At 39.2% G+C, this 23141-nt stretch overlaps 1 protein-coding gene across 24 annotated transcripts in view; it reads left to right on the top strand.

Moving 5' to 3' along the window:
- LOC110957580 (receptor-type tyrosine-protein phosphatase F) overlaps window positions 1-23141 on the top strand; it is a 185782-nt gene that overhangs the window by 91654 nt on the left and 70987 nt on the right. For 13 of the 24 annotated variants that reach the window (XM_051953727.1, XM_051953722.1, XM_051953725.1 and 10 more), the window contains exons 5-7: window positions 16099-16287; window positions 18449-18466; window positions 20726-20836. In XM_051953727.1, the coding sequence (XP_051809687.1) occupies window positions 16099-16287; window positions 18449-18466; window positions 20726-20836 (318 nt within the window). The remainder of the gene's footprint in view (window positions 1-16098; window positions 16288-18448; window positions 18467-20725; window positions 20837-23141) is intronic. The other 11 variants (XM_051953723.1, XM_051953733.1, XM_051953732.1 and 8 more) reach the window with 1 other exon arrangement.

Here is a 23141-nt window from a genome sequence, read left to right as displayed (position 1 = left end):
CTGCGACACAATGCCAGTGATAAATATCTCAGAAGCCAGGCAAGTGTGGACAACAAACCTGACTGGATAAACAGCATAGAAATCTCATTGCGCCTCTTCCCTGGCTGGAAAAATACATACAGGAGCTATATCGGAATGATTTAATACCGAACCCTGCTCCTCCGACAACTTAATCCTCTCCTTTCCTCCACGCTATTCAAATAGTCCACAATGACCAAAATAAGGTCTGTTGTGTAACTGCTATTTCCCACATTACTTTATCACACCTTAGGATTCTGTTTTTGGATTCTGCTGGTTCTCTTTTAACATTTTGTAGTTGCGTCCCTGTATTGATCAAGTCGGTGATGGTCACTTCTTATTTAACATTGCATGCTAAAGGCTGTTGATGTGGTGAAGCGACACAGGGCATGAAAGTTTGGCCGTAGTTTTGGTACAGTCCGTTTGGTGTTCATTTTACACAAGGCTGTTATTTATCAAAGCATGCTAAAGAGATACAGTGGCACAAACCTGCCTACACACAAAACATTCAGAGACACGCTTTGTCACACAGACGCACACGCACACACGCACACACACACACGCACACACACACACACACACACACACACACACACACACACACACACACACACACACACACACACACACACACACACACACACACACACACACACACTGTATTTTTGAGTTCCATTGTGACAGTCTGTGTCACAGATTTAATTTCTCCCACCATCTGCTGGCTGGAGGCCCAGCATCGTAGATCATATCCAGCCTGACAGATACAAACTGCATCTGTCTATGCATGCTTCTCCCAAGGACTCACACAATATGGCAGAGTGGACTTACTCTCCTGGCCACCCAATCTGCATTCTTACATCCTTGCTTCCAAGGACTTGGATGCTATAAGTAGGACAGGTAGATTTTTTCGAGTTACAGTGTGTTCAATGCACTTGCTTTTTAACAGAATGCACAGGAAATTAAAAGGGTCCAAAAACAAAAACCTGTTGTTCTGAAAAATGACCCTGAAGAACATAATAAATATGAGCTAGAAAATAAAAAAATCCAGGTTCCCTTTTTGTATACTAACTCATTACATGATGAGCACATTCTCCCCTTTTCACCAGCTCAACGAGCCAATCATGTGTTCATTGCTCATCAAGAGGTAATATGGATTATAGTGGTGTACCAGTTACAAACTCTGCATCCTTGCTCAAATATTTTACATCCCATCGCTGTTCTTTCTTTCATTAGTCACAACCAACTTGGGTTTCAGACTTCAAGTATTTGTGTGATGATATATTTTCAAAAATCCCTTCAACCATTAAAAAAAATTAAACAAATTAATGATAATATCCTTCTTATTATTATGTTTTGTGTTACATTTTTCATAATTCAAAATACATGTGGTGTGATCAATGAATGACTTTGAGTTATCGTTAAAATTGACCCCTCTGTCCCATGAGATATATTTGACTCCAGATTAATTTTTTCATGGCATATTTAAGACATCTGGAGGGAATCGTTTTGGTTTGAGGCAACATTTTATCATCGGTACTTGTCCATCAATTGCTCCATTCTTCTGGCAAGCGGTATCTGCAATGTCTGGTATGTGCGCTGTTAGTGCTGACCATGTCTGTGGCCTCAGGGGAGAAGAGGATGAGGGAGAGAAGGACAAGGGATAACAGAAGAAAAGTGGTTGATAGAGCCAGACATTCAATTAATAGTGCAAAAAGAAAATCCTTTCATTTATTTATTTTTGTTGTGCAGGTGGTGAATTAGACCAATTCTTTAGAAGTTGCTTGTTCATTATAGCTTATGGCTGTTTCCCACAACTTTCTAAATTGTCAAAAGCCTGCAATTTGATATTTAGTCCTAGAAACATCAGTGGGCTGTCTTAATTACTCAAGAATGGATTTACGTTTCTCTAATTCATCCCTTAACTTCAACCAGTTTGCTGAAAATTCCACATCCTGAAACCACTAATGCTGGGATGTATTTATCTTATTTTAAGTGGGCCAGTTCAAAGAGTGTTTAAACGTGAGCTTTCTGATTTTTTCCAAAGAGCACACTTGCTAAACTTTTTAGCCCAAGAAGTATGAAAAATAAAATGGCTAAACGAATGTATATGAAGTCATCTTGTTACTGTCATCTACTTGACTGAACTCTTTGGAAAGGCATCACAGCCTTTCAAGATTAAAACAGATTCTAACCAGCAAGAATAACATTTCTTGTCTGTAGTGTAATAAATGGGTCGAACACGTGATTTATAATACTGCCTGCAATAAATACTGACATTACTTAGAAATGAGTGGGAGAGAAAAACGGAACATCTCGTAATATTATACCACCAGAAACAATAACCCTAAAATGATCACGGATTTAAATTGTGCTTCTTTTCAGGCATTTTAAGCATCCCTGTGAAAATACTTATTCCACAACTATTGTACTGGATTTTATAGTATGGCACAGGTGTCCCTATTATTGTGTCCACATTCTGTAGTGTGTACAGTGAAACTTGTTTCTTCTGGACTGGAGCTACAGCCTATCATGGTTTAAGACGTGGAGTTTTCCTGTCATGACGTATTGAATTCTTTATCCAGACGTTGTCTCTGGATTTCAGGAGATACTGGATTTGTGACAAGACATGCACATCCATTAATATCGATACATTGTCAGAAACAGACAGGGCTATCCCTGAATTGATATCTACCATTACATATCTGCCACAAACAGCCGCAGCAGGCCTTTACTATTCAGGTACAGATTTTTACTAAAGACTTGTTTGTGAGGCCAGTGTAATTGTTGAACCTTTTATCCCATGCATTCAGCCTAAAACAATGCTTCCTTCATTTCATAGTAAATGAATTGTCAGGTTGTCTTTTTCTTGCATTCTTTTTTTTTTTTTTTTTGCCTGGGAAGTTTTTTGTTAGTCTCTACATTTGCACAATTTGATTCCTAATTATCTGAGCCCAAAATGCACTTTGTTTTTATTGGGGTGTCATATATTTAACTCTACATCAGAGAGACACCCAACAGGTAGAGTCAGGCTTCGAAATGTGCAGATCCAATAACAATTTTTGCTAGAACTGTAAGCAGTCACACTGAGCACAAACACAGAGGATGATGGAAATTGTCACTCACAAATGTGTTCCTGAACCAAATTGATATTTGAAGGGTCAAATGCGAGTCAGTGCGTACTTATTCCTGAGCGTTCTGAGCCCTGAACACAGCGACGGTGTAATTTTCCATCAAATCAATTTGTTCATTGCTTCATGCTGTTCTTCTTGCTCTACATAGTAAGTGTTTTTAGCACAGCAAAGGTTCAATCTCTCAGTCACACACTGAGACTGACTTTTCTAATTCATCAGTTGTTAATAAAGATTTTGTTATATTTAACATCCACTCACTGGCACTGAAAAACCGTAACAGTATAAATTCTAAGCTTGATAGTCAGAGGGGACTACATGTAGTTTATTGGCAATGTGTTGAGTAAAACAGTTCTGCTTTCCTAGATTTCAAACAAATGCTTCATGTTATTATCCCTAGTTTATAATTGCATGTTTCATTGTTTGGTTTAGTATAGATGATTTATTTCACATGCTTTGATGCTGGGAAGAGGAAATGCCTGTGTCTGTCTATTTCTTTCTGTGAGTCATGCAAACCCCCCGATTAGACAACACTCAGGCAACAGGAAAAAGAAATCCCTGTACAATGACAAACAATTAGCAAATTAATATAAAAGCCCTTCAATGCATTCACTTCTACAGTTTGTTTTAGTCCACGGTTGTTGAAAGTGTTGTGCTGAAATGTGTTTGTTGTTAAACCAACTCCACTTCATTAGCATCGTACCACCTCAAAAATCACTGGTATGATTTCAACTAAAGGGTGACACTAATACTTTTTATTTATTTTGTATTTTGTGACCTATTTTTCTGCATCACATTGTGGCAATTTCTGCACAGATAATGGGGTATCTGGATACACTGATAGTGACAATAACTGAGATTAACTGATATTTTAGACCCTCCAGAAAAACGTGATTATGCGATCACATGAATTCCCGCATTAATCACCAAAATACCGCTGATTATGCGGGGGTCAATTATTTCCCAAAAGGCCGCATAATCCCCGCAAGAATCTCACATTTCCACGAAGAAAAGAGAAATATGCGGGTCCCGCTTGATTTCACAATTTCCGCATAAAATGAAAAAAATCAAACCAATATAAATGGAGTTGTGAGTGAGTTTTTATGTGACGCCCAGCCTGACGTCATCAGTTCGCGCATTCACTCACACACTAGAAGCACGAGCTGATGCGGAGCACGGCGCCAGTGTTGCCAACTTAGCGACTAAAGCCACTAAATCTAGCGACTTTCCAAAACGAGTAGCCACAAATCTAGCGACTTTTTCTGCTGTTTTGGAGACTGACAGAAAAACTCGGATCATTCTGCAGTTACTGTCCTCAACAAGCAGCAGGTGCTGCTGTGAGCTTCTCCCCCTCCCAAAGCACAGCCTGTTAGTCCAGTAACCCCGCAGCAGTCCCAGTGTCTGATTAGAGGACACATCCCTCCGCAGCCAGACGGCAGGTGAATCGCGTATATTTTTGCATATTTCACAACTATTCCCATACTTTGCAACTTTCCACAATTTCCCCGCATAAAATGGCATAAAAACCCCGCATATTTATTTGCATAATCAAGGATTTTTGCCCGTGTTTTTCTGGAGGGTCTAATATTTTAAAAAATGCGATACACATGTATTACCAGATAATATGGTAAATAATCCAGCACCAATATCTATTTGATTGACACTCCAACATAGGAGCAACATATTGTACAATGTGCTTTCCACCTTTCTGTGCTCCTATTTTGAATGTAATTTATTTATTAAAAAAATGAGAGACAAAACACACAATCAGTTTAACTGATTAATATATTTTTCCATTGATATTGTGATGTTATTGTTATCACGAATTCATTTGGCTATAATAATTATGTAGTGAACATACACAGTTCTAACAGAAAAATAGAAGCAGCAATACAGTGCATCCAAAAAAATACATAAAACAGCTAACTTGCTTTCTTCCTTTAATTTCTTAATAGTGACACCCTGAGCCCTTACCAGAGCAGGTAAGGATCAAGGTCCACCTCATAACTGTGTAGGCCAACAAGCCAACAGCTCCCCAGGCCCTGACTGGCTATGGATGGATGGGCCTACAGCGTGTCAGGGGGACTCTAATACCTACACTCAATGAGCTGGCTAATGGGAGTCCTTTCACCCTGACCCCTTTTCCTCTCACATTTATACACCAAGCGCTGTTGGCTTATCCGCTGGGCCACACAAGGCAGGCGAGAATAGCTTGACTCACTATCAGCCTTACGGCTTGGCTTTAAGCTTCACATTTTTCTCATGTTTAAGAGGCATAGTCCCATTTTCTCTAAGCTGCTAATCTATGTTTTTCAAGGTTGTAGTTGATCGATCTGCTTTAAATTGTCAGCGACACTGCTGATTTTGCATGCATTACATCTTCATCTATGTTTTTAACCTTTTTTCCAGCAGACAGTTGACTGAGCAATCTCAGATTTAGCTCCATCCTCACACTGTCAGGGCAAGCGGTCAAGAGAACTTAACTTGTTCTTTTATTATTTCTGAAATTGGATTCTGTGTTCACCCAATGATTGACTTATTCTCTGTCCCTTCCTGGTGAAGCTGTAGTGAGCTTTGAACCCACATGGTGATGAAAGCAACTACAGAAAATGGAATTTGTTGGGCTTTCTTATGAGTCATATAGTAACTTTTGTTTTAACAGATATAACACTGCGTGAATCTAACCAGTCCTAAAACACTAATCACTGCATTCAAATTCACTATATCCCCAGAATAGTTAGCAATTATCAAACAGTTTGCAGCAAAAAGGGCATGTTTGTCTTGCATTCTGGCTAATGTTGACCAGGCTATTGTTGAAATTCTTGAATTTGGCTCTTTTGAGGTGAGCAGCTTACAGATTGTGCCGCAGTCTGACTTTTTTGAACACCCATCACTTCTTCAAACCTCTACATAATCAAAACTGAGGCTGTCGACATTGACTCACAGACTCTGTGTATTATTCATTATCTCTGACTGAGAGAATAAGTAAAGGCTGTCACAGGAGCCCAGTCAGTGAGGATTTAATTAACAGAACCTGCCACATTCCACTATATCCACTGCCTTTCTCAGAACTCATAAAAGCCATCCCTATCTCCTGTAATTACACTAAACATGTCACAATAAAGCTCTGCTGATGATTAATTTGAGTTGTGGAGAGGATCAATTAATTCATTTATTTGCCAACCGCTGCTCTGCTTCTTTTTGTAGACCGATTTCATTAACCGTCACGCTTGCTGATTTTTGGTCCTGTCCTTGTTCTTTTTCCCCGAGACACCTGGAGGTATAGCCTGTCTTATTAGCCACATCACATTACCACAGAAATTTACCATGAACCCTGAGGTTTTTTCATCTTAGAGGCAGTTACATTAAAATTAGTAGTAAACCACAAACCGTGTACTCTGTAATACCATAATCTCAAGGGTCTTCAATCAAACTCCTGTTAGTAGGACCACAAGGCAAGAGGGAGAGCTGTAATCTCAAAATGAAACCCTACAGCAGTGCTACTCATATAGCGTAGTAAATGAAGGATGTGATTCAGTGCAGCAGTGCTTATCCCACAAGGTGACTCAGTCAGCATAAGCATGTGAATTAAGAAGACCACCCTTGGGTTGCAGTAATGGGTCAGAGGCCAGGGTGATGTACTAACTGCTGCGACATGGTATAAATAACAGGCACAGGGCATCTGGCAGGACCGTCGATCATACTGACGACGGTGGAAGTATCATATCAGATAGGAGAAAAAGGGAGAAGTAGAGATAAATAGGAAAATGGAGAGAGATGATGAAAAGAGAGAGAGGGATGGAATGAGAGGAAGGAGTTTGGGGGGAATTAGATGACTGTTATTGATTATCTGCCTGTAGACGAGGAAGTGAGGCCAAATGTTCTGCTCAAGCAGACAAAAAAGTGTATTATTTCAAAGGTCATGGCATGCATTACAGTCTTTTAACTCCAAATACACTTGGATAAACAGCGACTAACTGCGCCGTGGCCCTACTACCTGCATGTAGAGTATTAGTGTGTGTTAACAACTGCATTAGCAGTGTTTTTGTTATGGCTGTGTTTTTTGTGATGGTCCGTTGCGTGCAGGTGTGTCTGTGCGTGCAGTGGGACTGTTTGTTTGATTCACTACTATCTCCATAGCAACTGCCAAAACACCTGGTGTAAGAGATAGCATGCTAGAAACAACAGGCTCGACAAGGTGTTCACGTGTTTTAATGCACATTTTTGCACATTGTACATTTGCATTCATTTCCTTGCCGCCTGATCCTAACAGTAGTGAACAAGCTTATCTGTCTGTCTAGCTGCAATCAGTTACTGAGTCAGATTCATATCGACTCAGGTCCACCTTTATAAAGAAAAAATTTCACTTAGGATTTGCCTTTTGTCGTCTTTCTTTTTTATCCTTGCCTTTTCTATTGAGATTTTCACAATTTTCACGTCATTACAACAGCATTACATCAATGGCCTCCTTGCTGGATCTTTGATGTTGGGGTGTGTCATGTCATCCTGCAGAGAAGACCTCTGCAGAGGGAGCTCTGCCAGCTAGCATTTCTCTGAAGAGCTCACATGCCCTTCACGGCAAAGCATGTGACAAAACTCTTTGGCCTCTGATGTTTTGAAAGTAAAAAGCACAAAGGCAGTTACACATCTACGTGTCAGGTCGGTCTGTCTTTCTAAGAGCCCTATTTGTCAGTGCTTGCTTGTCACCAGATTTCAGAAAAAGGAAACTCTAAGTTCTACTACACCTAAAAAACACTTACCAGGGGAAAGTTGACTAAATCAGAGGAGATAAGTTAATAATCAACAACTGTAAGAATGTAGTGTTGCTGTAGCTAAGAATGCTGTAGATGCCAGATTTGTATTCGTTGACCCTGTTCAACAGAGCATAATGCCACCATAACCATTTTTTTCCCCAAGTGAACTTGCTGAATGTTTTACACACTATCAGAAATCCAACTATTGGGAGAACTCTTTCTCTTGAACTCATGTTAGCTTTGACTGTCTGTCTGCACATCCTGCTGCCACTGACACCTCTCACACACTTCCGTGTCTCAGGCAGATGCAAATGTCTGTCTCGACAACGTTCTTGGCTACAGACAGCTGCAGGCCATGTGCCTTGTTTCTGCAGACTGCTCATCTGCTTTCCACTGCCATACTGATTCAAGACTAGCTGAGACAAAGACAACGCTCATAGCACTATATTTATTTCCCTCTTGCAGGTTGTCCTGGCAGAAAGGTGAACGATTAAAAATTTAGCAATTCGACACATTCAATACGTTTAACAATTCACTCATGCCTAACAAATTTAATAAAATAATTCCTTTTTAATCATTTAGCCCTTAGTTAAGAAACAAATGCTGCACATGTTCAAACAGGCTAATTAAATGCCAAAATGGTCCTCACATTTTCTAGAAGCACATAAACAGTGCTCAGTGGAAGGAGCTCACAGTGATATATGCTTAAAAAAGGTTAGAATTTAGAGCAGTAATATTTCATGAGGCAAGTGACTGCACGACTGCCACTGTGGTCCTTTGGTTCACACTAGCAAAGGAGACATCACCTTTAATTGTTGTCATCCATCACTTGGCAACAGGCACATGTGGAGATCATAAGGGCCTTTATTTCTTGTTTGAAATGAGATCAGGTCACTGTTTAAACTGAAGAACTTAGGAGAAACTTGCTCTGTCACCTTAATTTTTGAAGGCAAACACGGATCTGAACTAAATTAAATATTGATACATATCGACACAAGCCCTATTCATGTTGTGGCAGTATTTTCTCATGAATATTCCTTGCCATATGCTTCATCTGTATATTTCATGCCACCATGTTCTTCTGAATATCCTCACTTCACTGCAGCCCGTGACATTCACACTGTCTTGCAGTTAAGACCATAGGACGCATGGAGATAGCAGGGCATACAGGAATGGAAATGAGGCAGGCATTTTCATGCACAAGTCTTGCATCTTGTGCCACTATGTCAGGGCTCCCCTGTTACGAAGGAAGTGGGGCGTCTGGAGTGTTTTCCCCCATTGAGATGAGTGTGTTTGAGTTGTGGGAAAAACGCTGGATGACGCTAGTGTAGGATTGAGCTCCAGCAGCCTCCCAGTGGGGCAGGAGGACAGGGATGGGTCTCTTTCAGCAGGGCTCTGATTAGACCCATCGCCCTAGCTGCCACGCTCCACTCACACTGGTAATTGGAGCTGGCAGGAGGTTGGCATGCACCCCTCCCCTGCCCCCTCCTCCTCTCCTCCCATCCCCTCTCCATTTTACTTTTTCACTCTCTTCTCTCATGTAAATCTTACTTCACCTACTTATGGCTGTTGCTGCGACATGTCACCTTGCCTAAATAGTTTACGATTCCTGTATCATGTTTTCTTCATTGCAGTAACTACCGTATGACCAGTATGTCTTCTTTTTATAAATAATGTTACCAATGTTTACCAGTGCCCTTTGTATATGATCTTGGCTCCCACTGCTATCCTAATTTAGTAGTACAACCACAAACCCACATAACACTTCCCTCTCACGCTCTTTTTCCTACAGCACTGCTATAACCAGTGTAAACTGTAAATTCATCTGCAAAGCTTTCTCATATTGTCGTATGAGTCTGTATGTGATAAACAGCTGTTGAGAGACCAATGGTCCTATATATTTTGGAGAAACTAGTTCGTGCGTACCTAGTTTTTCGCCTTATGCCTTTCTGGCACTGCCTCTGGTCTTACTCATTTGTAAATCCAGGGCGTTTCTCCTTTTTTCTTGTTCTAACATTTGTGTCATAAAAGCACTTTACATGTGAAACAGAGTCCCACTAACCACTAGACTGTATTAGATCAGTGACAGAATAAAGGTTGACCTGCAGCATGAATGATTTCAGATTGTTTAGTCTGCATACAAATAGAATAAATTGCTGGTGTGATAGTAAGATTGACGAGTCAAACACCCAAATCTCTTTACTAATGTAATTCATGACATTACTACTTTTGTTCATTTTTTCCCCCTTTATTTGCTGTACTGCTGTTCAACTTTGTAATGAAAGGCCTGTGTGACGTTATTGCAGGATTTTTGCCTGGCTATGGTTTTCCTGCTCAGATTAGATCAGGGAGTGAAGCTGTTTTTTGTTTTTTTTTTACTTTTTGTTTTTTTTTTACACTCCAGCACAAGGAAGCCTTTTTATTAAATATTCCCTCTATCTTGACAAACATCAACCTGCATTGTCGGCACTGCTTCATTGGATTCTCTCCAAATTTTCCCATCCTTTTTCTTTTCCCTTCAAATTAAAGGGGCTTGAACAAAGGCATATCTTTGTCTCCCTAGGATGACAAGTTGGCAGACGAGACCAGCCGCAGGATTTGCAATGGAAGAAATAGACAGATGGGACTCAAAATCTTACTCAATAGGTTGACTTTATCTTTGATAAGTATATAGAAAGAAATTTCAAGTATTCTTTTTCTTTTACTCAAAAGCCAAGGACATATGCAGCTTTCTATGTTAGATGTGCACTGAATGGTTTTGTAGCCAAAAGAAAAATTTCCCCTGTTCATCGACATTGTCTTTAACCATTTTAAAATGAAAAACCACGTCTTATGCAAGGCATTTTCCAATGTTCATGAATTAACTATGTCTTACAAAATCTTCACATTTTAAAATTCATACAATGTTGCCATGTGAGTGCATAAAAGAATGATGATGAAGTCATCCGTGCTGTTGAAGAGGATCAAGGTGTGACCTTTTTTTGCAAAGGGATAAAAGCTCGAACATCGTTGGACCAAGTGCATTGAAAGGAGACTGTGTTGAAAAATAAAGAATGAGCAATTTTTCTTACGTGGCGTTTTCTGATAAATCCAGAAGCTTTCTAAAGTGCCCGAGTAGGTGTAGCTTCAACCTGTAAGTTCCAGAGATTCACTACCTTTGCTTTACCATCATATTTGGTTGTCTGTGTTGTTTCTACAAGAGCATTTTAAATGGCAAATAAATTTCATTGGATGGTCAAAAAAATAGCTGCTTTTCTGTTTTCATCCTGGTCGCACTACCCCCAAAAAAACCAAACTTTTTTTATTCCCTGCCCCTGTCTGTAACAGTGCACACTATAGAAGCAACACTGAAGCTGAACAATGCTCTGCCTTCTACATGTGTATAACATGTCGTGTACATGCAGCCCGACCAGTTTTTCAGGAAGAGATACGGCACAATGCACAGCTTTTAAATTATTCCCTATTTGTGCTTTCTGATATGACTGAGCTGCTGACTCGTGTAATAACTCCTTTGGGGTCTTTCACCCTGTTTTAAATGGTTAGCATTTCCAGACCCAAGGACATTTGCCAATAATATTAATGCTAAATATTTTTATGCGCAGGAGTACAAGACAGGTAGGACAGTTTCCTCCCAGTAAAGTTGTTTACTTTTACACTTTCTACAGTCAACGGTATGTTACAACTTTTGACGTTGCTGTCGGTATATTTTGGAGGAAATATATGAAGCTCCATTCTAAAAATAAGGTATAACAGATTTCTCAGTTCTCTTGTAGAACCCCTAGGGTAACTGGCAAGGTGTAATTGACACTACAGTGTCATGTCTCATTAAATCGATTGATTTCCACTGTGTAGAGAGACGCTATACAATTTTCTAACTGCGACTGAGTCATTTAGGGGGTTCAGTTGTGCTACAAGCACAAACAGCATTCATCACATGGTACATAAACAGTGGATAGTGGATTGACTTCAATGTACGTATTTTTTGATTTTTTTTGTCATGTCTCTGCTTGACTGAACATTCTAATTTGTATATCACTCCTTAGCAGTAACACTGGACATCATATATAGTAACTGATTGCACACAAAACAGCATAGCTGCATAGTTCCCAAACACAACCTACTGTCTTAAGCACAAACACCAGAACTCATACCTACTGGTCAACTCAATGTGTGCGTGCATGAGAAAATTAGATACATGTCCCCAGCCACAAAGGGACTTCCTCTTCATTGCTTGAAGGAAGAAGCAATGGAATGTATAAAAATATCACCTTTTACCAACAAACTGTCCATTTTAAAGATTTTCTTCTGAATAAACTCTTGTTAAAAAAGGAACTGCAGCTTCACAATATAAGTTGCATTTCTCACACTGTTCTTGCCTTTGTTTCCATCACTCTATACCTCTGACCTTCTCTTCCTCTTTGAAGGTTAGAGAAACCAAATCACAGAGACACACAGGATGCTACAGTGCTGTTGTCGTTATTCATACAATGACAAACTGTGCAGTATTATTTTATTGTGTTGTATTTATCTGTTTTGTAGAGGTATCCTTTTTTGTAGAGGATGTTTGAGAGCTAATTCTGTATCGTTAGACAGGAAGTAAGGCTCGCCACAAAGATAAGAAACCATGCAGAGATCTGTCAACTGCATCTGAATATGAGACGATCTGGGCTACAGGCCAAACACAGGTGAAAGGAGGAACAACTGCTCTGCTGAGGATCAGAACAAAACCCAACACCCATGCCCTTATTCATGTCCAAGCCATATAAGTTTACATGTGGATTTTTAAGTCAGATGAGCCAAATGGGGGTTGGGGTGGGAAGGAAATGAAAACATAGGTCTACATGATAAGTGTCTGCTTTTCAAAGGGGCAAAATCCACCAGTAATACTTGAAGTGGGGCAAATATAATTAGTTATGAATGAGTCAGTAGTAGGTTTTGTGGAAATGGTATTAGTGGATTTTGAATGTCATGTCTTTTGAACAGTTGCATACACTTTGACCAGGTCTGCGAGCTCACTATGTTTTTTTGAACTTTTAATTCATAATGACTGATGTGAGGCGATCTTGTATTGCTTGTGGCAATGATTTCAATGGACAGTCCTAACTGTAGGTGCTTTTCTGTGACAATTAATTAATTGGAAGTTTTGCGGAGAATGCTGCCAGTGTCATTTGTCACCGATAAATGCCTACATTTACAGATATAGAAGATGTATAACCATTGTAGTTACAGATTAGACACTTTATACCAAGACACCCTGGAAGGTTCTTTTAAACTCTTTCGTAGTGTTCCAACATATACCAATACTAAAAAAGTACCGCAATCCCTTACCATTAATAATAAGAGGACCAACATGCATGAGCATTTTTGGCAGTTATTGTTTCAGTTACCACAAAATGCACTCAGCAGAGCGCAGACATGCCAGAAAGGTGTCTTGAGTCTATTAAGCACTGTTTAATTAGTGATATCTGGTTGTAAATATAAGTTAAACATACAATCTATAAATTATTTATAGGGGATATTTGATTACTGTATTAGCTTTAACAACATTATGACATTGATCTAATTCTTTACAGTAAATAAGCAAGAAAACATTTCACAGTTTTCTTAAGCATGAAAATAATAGATATAAATGACTAAGTCTGGCACTTCATGTGATTCAGATCAAATCAGGATTATCAGTCTGCACACTACAGCATCGCATTAAAGTAGACTGAACGCAAAAGTCAAGTCAATATACGTTCTCTGCAGAGTTCAGTTCTCTCTGAGTGCTTTGCTAGTTACTCTGTCAAGGAATGTGGTGGAGTTATGTGATGATTGGCGTCTGTCTGTCCGTCCGTCCGTCCGTCTGTCCGTCCGTCTGTCCGTCTGTCTGTTAGCAACATGACTCAAAAAGAGCCAACGGGGTTCAATGAAATTTTCAGTGAAGGTCAAAAATGACAAAAGGACCCAGTGATTCCATTTTGGCAGTGATGAAGCTTATAGTCTGGATCCACACATTTGTTAAAGATTTCTGGATCATTGTGAGAGAGCGAGACAGCGCCACATTGTCACTGTAACTATGACTACAAATGAACAATACGTCAGCTGCCTGCTGATGATCACGTGACTGTAATCCTACTACAAATCGACAACTGCGGACCACACATTTTTTAAAGATTTCATTTGTCAGAAATCATACAACTGAGGGGCCTTGGCGGAGTACTGCGCTCTCTGCTTTTCTTGTTTTCTATTTAGTCGCATCACATTTAAAAATTAAGAAAATTAGAACATGCTCTATCAAAATCTACATTGTTCCAACAACACTGTTATTTGTATAATAGTGCTCGTCATGTAATTTGGTCAGAAGACAAAAAGCCATACAACAACGGACTGATCCGTTAAAGAGGCTGCCCTGGATTTAGAGTCAGCCGCAAAGTGCTTTAAGCATCTTGCAAAAGAGTTCAAATGTGTGAATAGAATGTGCACTAAAGTGTTTTTCAATTAGTCATTTCAAAAAAGTTTAATGTTCTTGCGTCTGTTGTCCCATTGTCCCATTACTTTCCCAGATGTTTTAGTTTTTTTTTTCAGTGGAATTGTTTCAGGATGGATTTATTTAGGGACAAAACAGAAACTACAGGAGAGAGAAGAGACAAAGTTAGTGACACAGGATGGTGGCGTATAAATGTGCAGAAAAAGAAAAAAGTACAGTAAAATATGTGAATTTAGATCATTGATGGATGGAGAAGTGGATGAATTGACAAAATAAATCCATTCTCGATGCTGTTTTCCTAAACTTTTAATAATTTTTTTGTTTTATTCATTGCTCTAGAGCAGCTATGCTTCGCTTATTGTTGCATAACCTGCAATTAGGTGTCATTTCATGCTGAACCAAAGGCAGGCATGACAGTCATTGGCACTTATTTCATCTTAACACTTTGCTTCCAACGACACATCCACATATGAGGAGACAGATAAAATAAATTACCGGTTCAAGAGCAAGCTGATAATAAGACCTCTCAAGGGCTATCATGTGTCCTCTTTATTACTGCTGTCCAAAGGTTAAATTAGGATTTATTATGATCATGAGGTTGGGGGCTCTGATCTGAGTTTTCCAGCACAGTTAGTGACTTAGGTAGCCTTAAAGTTTCAATAAATAGAAACTCATTAATTGTACAGAATTATTTTGAAATCAACATATTTTCAAAGTTTAAATTACAAAGACTTTCATTGTTTGATGTAAATATCGACACAACTTGTCATAACAGAATGAGACACAAATGGGTGCTGAGTTGGAACTAATTTTCAATATGAAAGCAGCTGTTGATGATGATGAGTAGACTGAAAATTCTTCACAAAAAAAAACACAGTGTGAGTGTTGAAACACATAGTGTCAGCGGTAAATATTGATGGGAATAGAATAGAATAGAATAGAATAGAATAGAATAGAATAGAATAGAATAATTGCTAATAATTGGTTTCCAACAAAATTGATCAGTACTAGAAAGTGTTAAATACTGTGTGCCAGGGTAGGCCTCTTCCTGATGCCACTAGAATCCCATACGGTCTAAGACTATATCTTTGCTTTAATTTGATAATCTTTTTATGTAATGTCAGTGTAAATTTCTTGAAGTTTCTAAATTTGAAACAACTTTTTACCTTGGTGTCCAAGTTCTGTTTTAAGGATTATACCTTATGTGTTGTCAGGAATATTCCATTACATTCATTATGATATGTTGGATTATTCAGATAGGTTTGTTTCGTTTGCTAAGCCTAAGGCGGCTCATCTATGCATGGGTACGCAGGAACAGAATGTAACTATCTTTCGTCTGTCTAAACCTGAGACTCCGTGTGCCGGCTAATAGGCCTGTTATTGTAATCAGTCATGAGCAGGATTATTTTTTTCAGCCAAAGCCAAATCATCATCAGATCTACTATCATCAATAGTATCTTTAGCTCTTACATTAATATTTGTGTGTGTATTTTCTCATTACTGTTTGGTCTGTACAACCTGAAATGCAATTGCTCTCTTTGATCCTCTTCTCTGTCCTTGCCAGTTCAGTAGCTCTGATGCACTCAGCTCCTCTCACAGCAATTGCAACATTCTGTCAGAATCTTTTTCAAAACGCATTTTCCACTTCTTGTTTATTTTATTATTTTATTTCTTGCTCTTTGTGTCTGTGGCTGTAATAATGTAGTTATCTGCCTTTGCAAATTTTCAGAGAACCAGATCCCCCATGGCTTCCCCACCATTGATATGGGTCCTCAGCTGAAGGTGGTTGAAAGGACCAGAACTGCCACAATGCTGTGTGCTGCCAGTGGAAACCCAGATCCAGAGATATCATGGTTCAAGGATATGCTTCCTGTGGACATCAGCAGCAGCAATGGACGCATCAAACAACTTCGCTCAGGTACAGTTGATTTGGTCTGATTTAACGTCTTTAAGGATTTATTAGTGATGTAATGATGCATGTCTTCGTCGCACACCTTTCAGTCCAATATAACATTTCCTCCATTCAGTAAGCCCTGTATGCCAAACAATGACAAAACCTGCTGAGTCAAAAATATGCATACAACAACTTCAGTTGTCAGTTTTGGTGGTGTAGAAAGTTGTGTCAATCAAATATACGACTGTATGTCTTACTGTATATGAAATACTGGAAACACAACGGAGACAAGTGACCAGGTGTAAGAGGTCATGTCCATACCAACAGACATGAGTCATGTTACACATGACAATATTGTGAAAAAACAAAATGACTTTGTAGTTTTTGTATGATTTCATGTATTTTGATCACAAAGGACATGAAAGTTTTCTTTAATTTCTCATTGTCAGCTTAAATACTGTGTCGAGTTCTTACAGATTTCTTTTTTCCTGATAGTGGCTCAGCAGCCAGTTACAAAGTAACAGAAGTTGAAATAACATCGGTCCTTTGTTCGGACAGTCTTTGACAGTGATGCGTGAGCTTTGAACCTTTTAAAGAAAAGAAATATATTTTTTCAACATATTGCATAATCCCTATTCTCCTCTTCTGTTGAACATATATACCTGCAGACATGCAGGAGTTTATTTATGTTATGTTATCTATAAATAAGCAATGCTTGTCCGCCTGGATCACTTGGAAAAGATACAAAATGGAAAGATGACTTTTGACCTGGTTCTGTCTAACACTGAGTCCTAAATCTACCTAACTTAGCGTGGACTCTGTAGTGAACCTCACTAAGTGAAGCAGATTTTACTTCGATATCACATTAAAACTGTTCATCACTTAATTTCCCAATTCAACACAATTTCTCACTAAGAGGCAGTGAAAGGGTATTTAATATAGGCTCAATATACACCTACACAAATATACTATTAACTGTGCTTATCTTTGACCAGTTAAATTCTATTATTGCTTTTATTATGTCTATCATATAAACCAGAAACGTCTTCCCAGATCCATAAGAGAAGTATTACTATACATTCACATCATTGAAAAGCAGCCTGTAGGACAGACCAGGCTGTAGGTCTCAAAAATTAAAATTCCTCTAGAAAAGGTCTGACACTAGAACTGCCCCGTGGACACCGGGTCACTTGAACATGATCACTTGGGCTCTCCGTTATCTTAAAAATAGAAAGTGGCTCAATGGCAAACAGAATCCAAACTAGGTACATATCCTTATTTTTTTGATAATGTTTTAAGTGGACACCATGTAGTTTTTTTACAAGGAGTAACAAACTTTAATTAGTTCTATTTCTCACATACATTGCAAGTGCCTGAGAATGTGCTAATTTGTAATGCCCTCAGACTAACAGTTCTTTTTATCCACCACCCTTTTCTTGACATCTGCTGCTGTATCAGGATGTACATTACTGCATATCACCTGAAATGAGGCCAATTTTTTTGCAATGACAGAAAAAAGCACACTAATTTGCTGCCACAGTTTAACAGGAAAGGCGGGCCCAGTTATTCATATTGCATCACATTTGCTCTGTTTTTATTGAGTGCACACACCTATATCTTTTCACACCATCCAAACCATTCACTCTGTAGAGGTACTAAGTTCTTTACGATTCAACACCTCTGACATGAATATTTCTTGCTGATTGTCACTCTATTTACTGTATAGGACTTTCATTATTTATTCTTGTCCATTTTACTAACTGCTGTCTGCACAAAGAGTGGGGGCCAACTTAAATTAGGCAGTTCAATTAAAATAGCTCTTCAATGCATATTTTAATGCTACTGTGAAGCAAGCGTAGAATTGTTTAAGGCTTAAGCCTATTGTCATCAAATATGGAAGTTGGAGCAACATGTTTTAAAATGTTTGCTTGTCCGAAGGGATTCTTCTTGAGGGTGTATTGTTTTTCATTTTTTACAGACTGCATGTATTGTCCAAAATTTGTACTTGCTTCACAGCATGGATTAAGTGCGTCAAACTTAGTCATTTCACATTTAAGTGGCTTCTACTCTCATATCATTTTTCTTTTTATCTGTGGCCTCTCAGAAGCCATGTTTTTTTCACCCACTGTTGTGGATTACTAACTAATCTTTCAACCCTGTCTACATTGAAATTACTCCCGCCTAGGTGGTACACCAATTAGAGGTAAGAATGATGAGTAAAGTGTATGGAAAAATATCACGTCCACGCCATTCCCTCACACCCACATCAGACCTCTTCATTCTCCCCAATGCGACATCACCAGGTTCATCCACACTGTTAGCGCCAACCCACTGTCTTTCACCTTCTCCTCCGTTGCCTCCAAATGTGTTCTGTTCACTGTCTCCTCCTTAACAAACAAATGATCACCAACCCTGGTGTCATGAGAAATGCAGAAGTCCAATGTGATACCTTGTAAGCAAGTTTTTTCAAGGCTCTTCCTATACAGGTATTCATGGGACAACACACATTCACATAGAAAACGGACGAGGAGTTACATTTCAAACTATAAGCAACCATCACCACAAGAGGATCTACCTGCCTCCTCTGTGTAACCTCAATGTAAATTGAAATAGCTGCATTTGCATACAGCCTATGCAGCATTGCCCCTCAGCATGGAAACAGGATGCCTGATTGAGATTGTTAAGGTGGAAGCTTCAACCCGTTTTTATGGAAATCATCTACTTTTCCCCAGACGGAAAGCATGATTTCCCTTCGACAACAGTGATGTAAATAGTGGACGTCTGGGGAAAGTTGAATATATTTCAAATTGTCTCTGCATACTAATGAAGCCCATATTGAATATGATGTTTAACTCTTTTGGAGTTAAGATAACCTTATGATAACCTCTGTGCCCCTTGGATAATTGCTGCTCTGTGAAACTGTGAAATGACCTTGTAGAAGACCCACAAATGTTTAAGTAGTTAGAAGGGGTTCAGTGTTGCAGTCTGACAACTGCCGTAGCAGCAACCTTCTACATTTCTGTAGTACTCGCACTGTTTTCTCCCATGGGAGAGCTGGCAGATTGACAGATTGGTGACACCAACATTAGTATGCAGGTGCATGTCAGTGCTGAATCAGACAGCGATGAGCTCAGCAAGCCAAGCAAACACCTCGAAGGGATGTGTTGTCATGAGATCTGAGGTGGTATTATCACATGTCATCGCCCCGCCCTGTTTTACTTCTGTTTTTTGATCTCGTCTTGATTCGAGTCCCCTATGGTTGGTGGTGAACCTGTTTGTTACATTCATCTCATACTGCATGATGTGAAAAATGTATCCTGACATCATATTTTGCTGAGTATTTTTGTCATTTTCAAACTGCATGGTGGCTGGCTGCCTTTTGTGCTTGTACCATGCTGGTTTGGAGACGTGATAACTTTTATCACTCACTACATATGTGTTTCTGAGAGAAATAGTTTTATTTTTACATGTGTATTTTAAATCATACGGTGCAGGTAAGTTTGCTGTTGGTCTTTTCAGTTTGTCAAATCATAACTTGTTTCCTTTGTCAGTCATTTGCAGTAGCAATGGTTACATGATGGCTACGGACAGGGAGTGTCAGAATGATCAAGACAGGTCTTCTGGGAATTTCTGCTTCATTAGAAACAACACATTAGCCTGTCCTCTGATGACTACAGCTATTTGAGATTGTGAATACTAATTTTACCCATCTGGTGGAGGAGCATCCTGCCCCTGTGAGACATGGTTGATAATGACCTCACTTCTAAATCCATACTCACCGATGGCTGAAGAAAACATGCCTGCACTGGCAGTTGTTGACTTGAGAAGAACAGTTAGGTCCTTAGTTGCATTGATCTTTTACTTAATCCAATAGTGTCAGAATGTTAATTGTATTTTATTTGGATTTGTGACGACAATGTTTACGCTCAACTGAAAGCTGAAAATAGCATTCTTCTACACGTTTTAAATTGCGTATTTTGATAAGACAGTGTTAAAACGACATGATGTTAAACAGCAGTTTGATCACTTCCTTATGTGCTATATCCATTTTTTTGTTTATGATGCGGCTATGCTGCCGGCACATCTTAAATGTATCTTGCTGAGAAAAATAACACTCAATTCCACAAGCACTTGCCAGTAATTTTCATAAGCAGAAGGGATATGGTTTTGACATGTTATTCAAATGATTAATTAGCCCTGGTTGTTTTCTCCTCCTTACCATAATTAGCCAAATATTTAATGTGCAATTTTTTTTAACTTGTGAGACCTGCTAAATGCTTGTGTTGCCTGAAGTATTTTCTTGACAAAACTGTGTCCATGTCTAAGCAGAAACTGGGTTAGACTAGTTGCTTACAGGCTCTCTAGCGAGTCTCAGTACAGATATCTGCTGTGGTTTCATGCCATGTTGCATCTCATATTCTACAACTGTCAAGATATCTAAATTTGTTAATCCTCTACGCAGGAGCTCTGCAAATTGAGAACAGTGAGGAGTCGGACCAGGGGAAATATGAATGTGTTGCCATGAACAGTGCTGGGACCCGTTACTCTGCTCCTGCCAATCTCTACGTACGAGGTAAAGTCAAATGTCTCTTCCAGTTGTGAACTTCATCAATCAGTAATCATTTCTGTTGTCTCAACCATTTTAAAATCACAAGCAACAGTGCAACCCTTTAAAAAAATCTCCAAATACACATCCTGTATGCCTGTTATATGGTGTGATTTGAGTTTTTCTCAGGCGTATGTGGGAGTGTGCAGACTGTGTTTGATTGACATCTTGCTCAGTTTCCTATTAGCCTTGCTTCACCTGACAAAGTGGGACGATTACACCCTATTATTATTTTAATTCTTATTGATAAATGGAGTGATTTCCAACATCGCCCTACTCACATTCAACATGAGAAGAGCTCTAATCAGTCAAGAGAAGTATAAACACAGTTGGTAAAAATTTTCTGTTTCTTTAGTTGTTGTTTAATTTCCAACAAACACAATTATACCCCTATATACATGTGTTTTGTGTCTCTCTCAACCAATTCTTTCTCCATTATCCTGACCATGCCATTCCTCCCATACCAATGAGCTGAACTAACCTCAACCTCCTGTTTGGCTACGAACTCGACCAGGTGCGGCCTCTGTGGAAACAGCTGCATTGAAATCGTTTCCTCTGCTGGCATTGATGCCAGGCTTTCTTTCTTTTTTTATTTTGACTGTATCGAAAGGCTCCATTATTCCCTCCCGCACAACCCAGAGCTCCTAAAGGCATGGAAGGGTCTGGAGTTTCAGGGTTTGTTTTTGTTGTGGTGTCTCAGTGAGTAGACTAATGCAAGGCAAGGGCAGCATTGTACCCATCCTAGAAAAAAGCTGGTATCGGAGAGAGTAGTCTAGGTCAGCCCCTGCGGATAGCACCACCATGTCTGATGTACATGAAACAGAATAGCTGCTCCAGTTGTTAGTGTGGGTGGAGAAAAGAGGGAGGGAGGGAATGAAAGTGTCATGGTAAGAAAAACCCGCACTTGGCTATCATTTTAGGGTTTTTGTTAAGTGTGTATTACATAGCATATTTAATTTGCTGTCTGCTGTTTCCCATCTACCCCAGACAAACCAACAAACTACAACGAATTTGATTGTGCATACTTTTTAAACAAAGTCCTTCTTACTCAGCTATGCTACAGTAATATTTAACCTGATTTTTTATTGTAGCATTGTATCCAAGATAAATGTTTTTTCAACAAACAGAACCTCCTCCTGGATCAGAACTATCAGAGGTAAAATCATCCTCAAAGACCACAGTGGAATAAAAATGTACAGATTAAACACTGTGGGCTCCAGAAAGTTTAGATCTTAAATCTTGACAGTTTGAGGTAGTCAGCCAAACAGCAAAGGCGAGGAAGGGAGTAAGTCTTGTCTATTAATCAGGACATGTCTGTCACAGGTACAGACTCTGCCTTTTTTCTCCTCAGAGGTAATTACAGCAGTTGTGTGGTGTGGCGCCAACAGGGCCCCCAGGCCCAGCTAGTCTGTAACACCACCCAGGTAGCTGTCAACCCATTGGCCTTAACACCAACTTTTCCGCCAGCCTCACCACACCAGTGGAGAGATGGAAATCTAACCAACCGTAACCTTTTAAAAGTGTACTTGTCTGAAATGAAGAACAAAGGCTCGAGCTATGTTTTCACTCTGTCTTTGTTACTGCTGCAAGAATGAGGAGATGAGACCTGGGGCTGTACTATCACTGGACTGCTAGATTGGGTTTAAAACATGAGGGACTGAAGACAAGTGGCCTTTGACATTCCTCTCTTTCCTCCCTGTTGTTACAAGTTTTTTTCTTTATTCTGAGACAGAGGAGGGTATATTTTGATGCTTCCAATGCTTGTAATTAAACTTAAGCATAACAAGTTCTGAAAGCAAAGACGTTATTAGACTACTGTTAGATTTTACAGACTGTAAAAGAAGTAATTAATTCCAAACCTCCATTACAATATTAAAAAGACCCTTAATACTTGAACCAATAATTACAGTCACTTGCAGTGCAGTGTGATGTACAAAAATAGCAGTTCAGGGCTGAGATTAACTGTGTTCCAATATTTCTTTTTTCCACTTTTGAGTAAATTATAGGAATTTACTTGATTATGACTTCATTAAATTCAGCACCTTCTAACTATTATACCCTCCCTGGGTAGAGCAATTATTTGTAGCTTTGTAATTCCAGTAAAGTTGGCGCTTTTGAAAGTGACATATGAAAGGATTAGCATGTGATAGAACTATGCCATTATTCTCTATCAACACCCTTCTAACAATCGCCCACATGCACACACACTCCTGTCAGACTTGCATTAAATGTGCTTGTTATGGGTTGGTGTTTTGTGTCTACGAATGTGCTT

The sequence above is a fragment of the Acanthochromis polyacanthus genome, chromosome 9, assembly GCF_021347895.1.
Source record: "Acanthochromis polyacanthus isolate Apoly-LR-REF ecotype Palm Island chromosome 9, KAUST_Apoly_ChrSc, whole genome shotgun sequence".
Lineage (NCBI taxonomy): Eukaryota > Metazoa > Chordata > Actinopteri > Pomacentridae > Acanthochromis > Acanthochromis polyacanthus.
The sequence above is the reverse complement of the archived record's forward strand: the minus strand, read 5'-3'. Positions and strand labels throughout refer to the sequence as shown.